The sequence below is a fragment of the Ipomoea nil genome, unplaced genomic scaffold, assembly GCF_001879475.1.
Source record: "Ipomoea nil cultivar Tokyo-kokei standard unplaced genomic scaffold, Asagao_1.1 scaffold1043, whole genome shotgun sequence".
Classification (NCBI taxonomy): domain Eukaryota; kingdom Viridiplantae; phylum Streptophyta; class Magnoliopsida; order Solanales; family Convolvulaceae; genus Ipomoea; species Ipomoea nil.
In genome coordinates, this window is record NW_017617471.1 from 10,334,905 (window position 1) to 10,345,116 (window position 10,212).

At 36.7% G+C, this 10,212-nt stretch overlaps 2 protein-coding genes across 5 annotated transcripts; both read right to left on the reverse strand.

The window, feature by feature from the left end:
- Positions 1 to 869: 869 nt before the first annotated feature.
- On the reverse strand, positions 870 to 4,449 carry LOC109181688 (glutathione S-transferase T3-like). Of its 4 annotated transcripts, none has more exons than XM_019331571.1 (3): positions 4,201 to 4,449; positions 3,785 to 3,835; positions 870 to 1,895 (listed from the first exon to the last, which is right to left on the reverse strand). In XM_019331571.1, the coding sequence occupies exons 2-3, from the start codon at positions 3,830 to 3,832 to the stop codon at positions 993 to 995; spliced, it is 951 nt and encodes a 316-aa protein (XP_019187116.1). In that variant the 5' UTR covers positions 3,833 to 3,835; positions 4,201 to 4,449; the 3' UTR covers positions 870 to 992. The 4 variants fall into 4 exon arrangements, with proteins under 4 accessions (XP_019187116.1, XP_019187114.1, XP_019187113.1 ...); XM_019331569.1 differs by having other exon boundaries at positions 4,147 to 4,449; XM_019331568.1 differs by having other exon boundaries at positions 4,197 to 4,448.
- Positions 4,450 to 5,290: 841 nt separating this feature from the next.
- LOC109181685 (acyltransferase-like protein At1g54570, chloroplastic) lies at positions 5,291 to 9,849 on the reverse strand. The gene is made up of 12 exons (XM_019331566.1): positions 9,463 to 9,849; positions 9,302 to 9,353; positions 8,773 to 8,828; positions 8,411 to 8,569; positions 8,222 to 8,320; positions 7,944 to 8,017; positions 7,599 to 7,720; positions 7,158 to 7,397; positions 6,622 to 6,997; positions 6,353 to 6,466; positions 5,844 to 5,941; positions 5,291 to 5,714 (listed from the first exon to the last, which is right to left on the reverse strand). Exons 1-12 carry the CDS (start codon positions 9,827 to 9,829, stop codon positions 5,411 to 5,413), a joined length of 2,061 nt encoding a protein of 686 aa, XP_019187111.1. The 5' UTR covers positions 9,830 to 9,849; the 3' UTR covers positions 5,291 to 5,410.
- Between the last annotated feature and the right edge of the window lie 363 nt (positions 9,850 to 10,212).

A 10,212-nucleotide genomic window follows, 5' to 3' on the forward strand; every position in this document is an offset into this window, starting at 1 on the left:
CAAATTCTTAACATAATACACATAAATTCTTACACATAATACACATGAACTCTTAACATAATACACATAAATACAAAAAGAATAAAACTGTAACAGGATTGGACGGAAGGAACAGTGTCCGTTGCGTCAACTCCCCCAACTTATTGAAACAACGTCGTTTTGGGATAGGGCGCACAATGCATTGTGCGCGCCTTGGTGCACGATATAATTTGCCGTTTGAATGTGTTTGGGTCCCATTTGTTCTCCTGGCACTATTAATTTGTGTTACCTAATAGACTTTTCCTTTTCCAAAAAAATAACAGTAGCGTCTCACCGGGAGACCTAATGGCACGGCAATTTATATTATAGACCAGGGTCCACATATTATTATGGACCCTGAATCAAAACGAAGAGGTATAGAATTTATAATCGTAAGATATAGAATTTCATAACACAATATATAAAAAGTTACACGCATGTTATATATTTATTTATTTTTCAAATCTGATTTAGATACATAATTTGTGTTTATAAATACAGAATTTTACAAAAGAAAAAAAATTACTAATTTGTTTCAGGTACAGAATTTTATAATACAAAGACACAAAAACTCACAACATAAGATACATACACATACACTAGGGTCAACACTGCACCGTGAACCTTAATTCGTGATATGAGGATTTTAATGGCACAATATGCCTCTCCGATATGACTGTACTAAATTGTAGTATATGTTCATACATACTTTCTCAACCTGTTAAAACACAAAGAGTCAACACCACCTCCAAAACTCGATCTCATGACCTCCCATATAGAAGAGTCACTACATGACAATGAAATTTGAACACCCCCAACAAGATATATTTTTATGTTAAAGCCAAATAAAGTTGTTAAAGCGAAATAAATAGCATTCACCAACTCAAAATATATGGATTACAAATAAACTACAACCTAAAATAAACAAAAATTACACGAAACATATACTACACATAAATTAAAAGATCCCTCGACTACATTCCCCAGCTCTTCTTAATAGTTTCACATGCATAGCGATGCGTTTGGAGCTGCTCTTCTGTCATTGTCGAAGTGTCCTTCATAAGGATTTGATATTCATTGACAAAAGTATCTCTTGCCTTCAATGAATTATACTCCTCAAGCTTGTCTAGTTGTTTTTGCATTGTGTTTGAGATTTGATCAACATTTATAATCGGGGCTTTTCTTTTCCTCCCCATGTCCTTTTGCTCAACCGGACGAGGGTGAACTTCGCCTTCATCCACATCAACAGTGTCCTCAGCACTGGAAGAAGACGTGTGTTGTCCTTGCTCGGTAGTCTTCTTCTTCTTTGACTTGCGGCCATTTGTTGCCCACATTGGGAAATATCTGACAATATTCCACAAGTGTAAGTAGGGAAAGTGGATGCCCTTGTGTGTTGCCTTGTATTCTTCATGAGTTTGCAATAGTATGTCCTCGTCACTGCAACCATCTGGGCGCGCACTAAGTAATTCATTATAGCTTGTATTGAAAGCAGTAATCTTCATACGAGCTTGATTCCAGTGAGTTTTTAGTTTCGCCCGATCTCTCTTCACTGTACCAGTAGGACGATACTCATTGTAGTACTTCTCAATAAGTTGCCAAAGGGTAGCATTCCCATGTGAATTTTTTAGCTTCTTTCGATCCTCGCTAAATTTGATCCATGCTTTTGCAAGAATCACGTCTTCCTCTATAGACCAAGTTGCTCGTCCACTATGCTCATCACCAGTTCCAGAACATGGTTGTGGTAAAGTTCCGAGCCTAACTTGTTTCAAGAACAACGGTGACTGAGAACTTTGAATAGGAGACGGTGTTTTGGTGCCCAAACCTTCAATATTACCACTTCTTGATTCATTTGAAGGAATGCCCGATGGATCAACCCCCTAGGAAAAAAATATATATATATATATGAAAAGAGATAAGATCATGCTTCAAACAAACAAACAAACAAACAAAAAACGAGAGGGAATAGGGAACTGGAAGCGTAGTTTTATTGAGAAAATATTTCAACGTGAGCCAATTTACTTCTATCACACCAAGCACTAAGGTAGCCACTTCCAAATACTGCTCTTAAATCTTAAATAAGATATTTTTCCTTTTTTGATTTATTCCACAGACTGATTTAATGACTTGAGATGTTTATCTCTTTTTTTTTTAATCTATGGGTTTTGAACAGACAAACATTTATCCTTCTTTAATGAGTTCTAAAATTGGAACAAAAATCATTCTAACTTTACTACTAATCTTTTATTTCAGAAAAATCCCAAGTGAATCTATTTTAAAAGGGAAAAATTTTAAGATTATAAAAAAAGGTAAATTCACATCAGTTTACACACCATACTGCCTACATTAGCTCCAGGATTCATATTCTACTCATGAACAAACAACTTAAGCTGAGACAGAGATTAATCTCAAACTAAACAGAGAAACATAATTGTGCAATTTAATTACATATACACCACAGCAAATTCTTCAGCAGAAGTGCCAGAACAGGCTGTCCTGGGAACAGCTTGCTCTGATTTGGCAGCATTAACCAAAATTTATAATGAGGTTCACGCACTTTAATTCTCCATATCAGTAGAAAAGTAAGACATTCAGAAATAAAGTTTTTCAGATTCAGAAATTATAACTAAGTCAAGAACTGCAAGAAGGTGCAGTGCTGAGGCTGGTGAATTTAATGTAGATGCATAATTGATGTTTTGACTCACTAATGTTGATCTATTACGGTGACATTTCAAACTGATGTGGCTTTGAAAAATTTCTTCAAACCCCGTGAAACAAGTGACTTCACCATTAATTTCAATCTATGTTTATGTCTTTAGACTTTAAATAACTCAAGTAGACCACAAGCTGTGCCAAAATCATCTTTACTCCTAACCTTTGGGAGAGTACCATTAATGAGCTTACCAACGCAGTCCAGAATCTAGTACTCCTTATTAAGAATTCTATTTACAATCCTAGTTCAACTTAGATATAGGAGATTTCATGCTTACTATTTATTATCATAGTTCAACTTAGATATAGGAGATTTCAGGCTTACTATTTATATCATAGTTCAACTTTTTCATATTATATTATGCTATGTTCATATTGAGATGAATTATTACTTTACTATTCTAGTTTAACTTAGATGGAGATTTGAGATGGTGGGATGACTACTATTTTACTTATTACTATCCTAGTCTAACTTATTTCATATTATGGGAGTAAATAACCGATTTGGTCCCTCAACTATTAGGATTTCACCACTTTGGTCATCGACTTCCAAACTTGCTCAATTTCATCCCCAACTATGCAATTGTTAACCAAAATGGTCATAATCAGGACTATTTTGGCTTGGACAAAGGATTATTTTAAGTAAAAATTGTATAATTGGGGATGAAATTGAGCAAGTTCGGAAGTGGAGGACCAAAGTAGTGAAATCCTAATAGCCGAATGACTAAATCGGGTATTAACTCCATATTACGGTATGTTCAAATAGAAGACAATAAGATGGCTTAGAATTTAAATATCTTAGTTTTAACTTGTTCAATTATGCAATAAGCATATATGAGAGTTGCTAAAAAAGCCTAAACTTATATGCTAAGTTTCAATACCAATGCCTTTATTTTATCATCACCTACATGTTTTACAACCCATGAAAACATTAAGAGGCAAATTGTTGGGCAGATTATTTTATTTAATTTACAATTTCAATAACACTAAACAATACCTTTCAATGACAATACTAAAATGGTGAATGAATAGGAATGTAGAGGTAGAAACAAAATACCATTTTCGAAATGCAATTGGCAGGACCAGTGAGTTCCTTACACTCCATGCGCTGGCAATCAGAATAAAGTGTAAACAGTCAAGAAACAAATAGAATTAATCAAAGCCAATAAGTCTAACAAATTTCTGGAACGAATAAAATATTCTGTGCGATCAAGGTTTTTCGTCGTAGCAGCGTTTAATTGAAGAAAAATGAGAAATACTCAATGCAGATCTCAAAATCACCTATGAAACCGAATTGGAGATGAAAATTGAAGTACCGAACAAGTAGCTATATATCAAAATTTATGAAATTTAATTGATAAAAAGTTGTTAATTAATCCATTACAAAAGAAGAATAAAACCAAAACTAGAGATAATTACGATCTGCAGAGGAGTGATGCCGACGGCGGCGCAACGGAGAGATGAGATACCTACTTAAACGGCGGCGCAACGGAGAGATGAGATACCTACTTCAACGGCGGCGCAACGGAGAGGCGAGAGAGCTACTTTCACGTCAAGGAATATCCGCATTGGAGATTGGAGATTAAAGATTGAAGATTGAAGATTGAAGATTGAAGTGGATATACACTACACTCCGACTGTGCGTCTGTGCGGGGAGTGTGCGCGGTGAAAAAATTGCAGAGCGTGAGAAGTACGCTGCACCGTTGCGGCCAGACTGTGGCCCACCGCCTTTAAAAAGAGGGAGCGATCATTTATACCGTCGACCATAAAAACCACGGCCGTTGTGAATTATAATGATATTTTAGTTGTGCAAGTACCGTGCGCATAATGAAATTGAATAGCATGTATCATATATTAAGTGTGAATTGTCAAATAAAATTATAATTGAATAAAAATAATACTTTAGTGGTGTTGTAATAAAATTATATTGTACATAATGGAATTGTCGTTCACCATTATTAAAGAAAAAAAAAAATAACATCATTTTTTTTTTACTTTATTTAAATTTAATAAAGGGTGAATCAACAATTTGATCCCTCACTTATTCGCAACTTGTCAATGTTGTCCCTGAATCACGTATTCATCGATTTAGTCCCCGAATATAATTGTTTTTCGTCAAATCAGTCCCTTCCGTCAAGTCTCAGGCGAAAGCTCCGATTTGTCCTAGGCATTTTGATCTTTTCACGCTTTTTTCTTCATTAACTCTGACCAATGTTGTTCAATGGCCCAATTACATGTTTTTTTTAAATTCAATGGCCTAATTACATTTTCATGTATTTGACCCGTATTTCTTACTTATTTCACCTTTTTCCTAAAATAAAAGAAGCAGAAATTTGGGTGCAAAAGGCAAAATCTCTTGCCCCTAGAGCCTCACACTCGGCTTCATAAGAATTGTGGAAGAGTTAAATCACGATGACTCAACAACTCCTTAAGTGCCATGACCAATGCATAATGACTGGTGCCCACAAGAAACTACTCTCACAAGAGGTTGAAACTTTCACACTACGGTTATTAGGATTCAATCATGTATCCTTAGGTGCGTAATATTCTACCGAGAACCAAATAACCAATAACTTGCAAAATAATTTGTCATCTCAATTGACACGCAATTTCAATATAAACACAGTCACAATTGCATGTGCCAAGAAGGATAGTGCAACTATTTAGCAACTCAACTATTGATTCAACACTCAAAAGTGGGAACTTCATCAACAAAAGGAGAAGCTAATGCCCTATATGCTGTCCTGCGAAACAGACTTCTATAAGGATCTTCCTCTCTCTTCTTAAGCAAATAGGCCATACTGTTCTCAACTTCAGACTTTACTTCTAAGTACAGCTTATGCGCTTCCTCCCTGTCCTTCAACATCCCCCGCTTTCCCTTCGTCGAAATAGGCTTTCCAAACAAGTAGTACAAGCGGCCAGGGACCTTCGGCAACATGCCCGGGATGTATAATGTTTGGTTGGCAACCTCCCCGGCCATATTAGTCCTACAATGATATGCTAGTGTTGAGCTATAACATATAGAATATAAATGCGTAGTTATATATTTGTTTAAACTTTTAGTTGAAACAGAACACATCCCGTTTTGCTCAGCACATTCAGGAAAGCACAATTACCTTAGCCTTGTACCCATCTTCTCGTCGAGTTCACTACTCCTCCTAATCGCATCACTTACAATAGGGATTTTCGTCAAGTCATCATAGTCGAGAATTAACTGCAGATCAAAAAACATGAAAGCGCCAACATATCCGGAGGGTTTAGTTGCAGTGTACACTTTGGAGCAAATACAAATTCAATCATGGGCACACCAAAACACATAATAAGAAGACTCTATTTTAAGGCACCTGGAAACCAAGAAAAAGTGACCTAAAAGAAAAAGAAATAGTTTCTTGCATATATCCAATGTAAATGTTGAATATGTCTGATATGAGGAATAAGAGTGGAGCGGATTGGTCAGACCCATAGTACAGAGGTATTAATTAATAAAGAATGGTTTCACCCCTTAGATGTATGCACATTGCCGAACTATATAAATCTTGCCTTCTTTACTTTCTGTCATTGTTATTGTTTCTTGTTCTTGTTAATCTCAATAGTAAAGAAACACGTAGAAGTGTCAGTAACATACTTGTGCTAAGTCATCTTCTCCAACAGCTCCAAACGGCACAATTGTAGCCCCGAATTTAGCAGCCATCCTTACAAATTCAGGTTGGTCTGGCCACATTACCTTGTACTCTTCTCCCTGCAGCAACACAGTCAAAGAACGGTTCTGAAAGTACATTAAAGTATGAATCTCAAATGCACCGTTCAAATATACTTCTGCCCTCGGAGTAATTCTTTATCTACAAAGAGAAGTATTAGAGAACAGAGAAAAAGATCGTAGCCAAGAATGTGCACCTTACGATGCAAGGCCTCCCGAGCACCACCAGGATAGAGGAGCACATGAGACTTAGTTGCAAGCAGCTTAAAGAGGTTACTGGCTGAGACAGGCAATGCCCCGTATAGTCGTGCCATATCAACGATAAATGATGGAATATAACTCCCATTCTCATCAGCTAACTGTGTGAACCATGTTGGGTGTGCTACTCCACGAAGCACAACTTTTTTAGCCTTTAAAAATTCTTCAACTAGCGGGATCAATTCTAGCCCCATTAGCATGTGATAACCAACTAACAACACGGGACCTTCATTAGGAACCCCCGCTAGACCTCTTACTATAGTCCCATTTTCCATCGTGGATAACATTACCGGATCAGTAGCATAGCGATAAAATCTGCAATTTGTTTACCGAGTTACTAGCATCAAGGCATTATATGCATTATGCAACCACAATGGAACTAAATCATAGCACAAAAGAGAAGGGTTAGCAAGCGAACAAGACAGAGATTCCTTAATTTATCTTTTTAAATGACATTATCGTCATAATTGATTACCTATTGTTCTCTAATGCTTTCTTGAACTCTGACATACTAGGTGGCAAGTAATCCAAGACATAGTCATGCCTCCTTGAATGGCGATATGTGCTTGTACCTTTGATGATGCTTAATAGATTGAAACCGTTTTCCAGCAAAATCCTATGTCCTTTATCGTTAAAGTATCGTACTTTGCAGTTTCTTAATGACCTTTCAAGCCTTTTAGCTTCATCTTCACTTGGAAGTACATTGTCCTTTCCACTGTAATGCAATTTTTTCATCAGTATACTAAAACAATACGAGAAAAAGGCAGTAAAGAAACAATCAACCTCCAAATAATGTATAGCATAGAGAGATTACTAACAAATGAGTGCAGGTTTATAATAAATGAAGATAGCGAGATTACTGATAGAAATGTCAAAATGAGTACAGGTTTATAAGAAATCAAGATAGAGTCTATACCTAGCAAGCACAAGTACTTCTGCTGTAACAGCATGGAGACGGGAATTGGCATATTCAGATGCAGATTTAAGTAGCTTCAATTTCCACGCAAGATTTTCTTTTGGTTTAATATCAGTAAACTCCTGATAAAGAGGCAAACACCATATCATTTACTTGTGTATCATCTTAAAAACTTGAGCATCTATCAAAGTAAATGCAAGCTTTAGTTTCATGCTTTAAACCCCCAATTTTCCATTAAGATCCACTTTCATCGAAATCTCCTAAAGAAAGCCGTGCACAAATGAGTCACTAGTGAAAATTAGTTTTCTAGCCCAAACATTACTTTTGTGACAAGAGAATACTCACATTAAATTTGGACAGTAAAGCTGCAAGATCATCAGAGATCTTGATGTTAACCATTGGCATCATGGTTAGGTCACCTGACAAATTGAAACAAATGGCTTAAAAGGGGAAAGGAAATACAATGACTATTAGGAAGCCATGAAAATCTCTCCTTTACCTTTTCTTGGTGGAATTGAACGCTAAAAGAAATTTACTATTGTTAGTACTTAGAGCAGTAAAGAAAACAGGCTAAGATCAACTAATTGGAAGTTGCGATTTTCAAAACCATAACAAGAACATACCCAAATAGTATAGAAGATGAGGGAATGCAACACGTTTGTCTGGCAAAGCTTCCAGGAAAGGAAAAAACGGTTGCAGTTGTGACCTGCCGAATGAAGTTGCTAGAAGTAATACCGATAAACATCAGAACATAATATGAATAAATAGTCAGCAGAACCATCGAGTACTCCAAATGAAACGGCACTGCTAACCTGGATTGGTTAATATCACGACAAGATCAATTGTAGGATTACGAGCAGCAACAGCAAGCGCTAAGCATCCTCCAAATGAATCTCCCACCAGATATATTGGCTTATCTGGAGACGATTCATGCTTCATCCTGATAGTCTGTTCAACGAGTTTCACCAGTCCTATAAGATTTACAAGAAAAGAAAAAAGACGGTTACAGTTTACGAATTCTTGTAAAATATATCTCCCTCGATTGGAGAATACATTTTCAAAGTGGTATAGGTGCAGGTATTCATGATAGTCTTGGACTCTTGGGATGATCTCAGCTATATTTAGAAAGGACTACATAACTAGTAATGGAAGTAAGAAAAAAATAAATTATTACCTATAAATGGTGTTCTATCATCTACAGGAATATTTAAGCTCCAGATTTCAAACACTCTGCAAGGAGGAGTTTACATCCATAAATAACACCAAAGGAAAAGAAGCAATGGGTTAAGGGGTAAAAATCAGCACCAAGGATTTTTTGCATCATAAGAAATAAAATTTAAAAAAAAAAAGAATTATAAACACCAAAACTTATATAATAACATGGAAAATTGCATTTTTGGTCCTCTAATTATACCTGATTACCCGTAGTACAGACTTAGTCCATGAATTATATGCATGATCATCTTTAACGCCTAAGTTATGCGCGAAGTGACGATTTAAATCGCCCAGGGACTATTTTTGCCACCCTCACTTAATAAAGTGGCGGATTTGGTACTTTAGGGACTAAAATCACCACTTTGCGCATAACGGGGATGGTCACGCATATAACTTATGGATTAAGTCTGTACTAATATACAACTGGAGGACCAAAACCAAAAATGCAAATTTTCCCTAATAATTTGATAAAAATGTGTGAAACTTACTTCCCAAGTGCCTTATGGTGCAGAATAAGACCTAAACCACTTCCACCCACTCCTGCAAGCACAATGAAACTTTAGCAGAGAATTTACAGAAGAAAGCTGCATTATTGGTTCTATTCATCTGATAAGAAAAGTAAGCAGATAGACCATAGAGCAAGAATTACCAGGCAAGAAAAGAAGAGCAGGTGAGTGTTTCAAAGGAGGGCCACAAGACAGGGGAGTGAACCACCGTGGCGGTCCACCATCAGGCCTAGTAATCTCCTGGGCTAATTCTAGATAATCCTTTGCAGTTTGAGTCCCATACCCATCATCCCATAAAGCTTCCAACTTTTCTTCCCCAACACTTGTACCCAAATCCCCATTTCCCAAAGGGCTATTTATTCTCTCCTTCTCCCAAGCAGAAGAAAGACCATTGGGTCTAATAGAATCGTGGCGAGCTAAACACCGAGTTGTAGCACCACATTTCAGCTTATGCTCTGAATTCAACCAAAAATAAGACGATATTTTAAAACTCTGCATAATCAAAGCCATGGGCTCTCTCTAATCAATGCTTTGCAGACTTAAATATCAAGAAAATAATCTCAAAAGAGGCTCTCGACGAGACCCTTTTTTCGAGATGAGCGAGCAACTAAATGAATAAGATCAACTGCCGAAAACATAGAATGCATGTATATGTGCAATCTTACTATGAATAGCCAGGAGTCCAGGACAACGATGCCGTGATGTGAGAAGTCAGGGGTCACAGAAACTCATTCAACAAAAGCAATTTGAAAAAATAAAATGTTTTAAGAATTTTTAGCGTAAAAGCCACCAAGAACCAATTCTTCCAGCCACAGTAGCTTTTGGCACCATGCTTGTTTGTCAGCGCATTCGCTGAGCTACCTTAGGAATAGTGGTCTCAATTCACACCACTC

What these genes read in the sequence shown, in the direction of transcription:
- LOC109181688 (XM_019331571.1), bottom strand. Translation starts at nt 3,832, where the DNA reads ATGGAGTGTAAGGAACTCACTGGTCCTGCCAATTGCATTTCGAAAATG. An exon ending in CCAATTGCATTTCGAAAATG is followed by an intron (nt 1,896 to 3,784) that starts GTATTTTGTTTC and finishes TTTTTTTCCTAG; the next exon opens with GGGGTTGATCCATCGGGCAT.
- LOC109181685 (XM_019331566.1), bottom strand. Translation starts at nt 9,829, where the DNA reads ATGGCTTTGATTATGCAGAGTTTTAAAATATCGTCTTATTTTTGGTTG. An exon ending in GGGAGGCCTTGCATCGTAAG is followed by an intron (nt 6,467 to 6,621) that starts GTGCACATTCTT and finishes GTGTTGCTGCAG; the next exon opens with GGAGAAGAGTACAAGGTAAT. An exon ending in GAGAAGATGACTTAGCACAA is followed by an intron (nt 5,942 to 6,352) that starts GTATGTTACTGA and finishes TTTGATCTGCAG; the next exon opens with TTAATTCTCGACTATGATGA.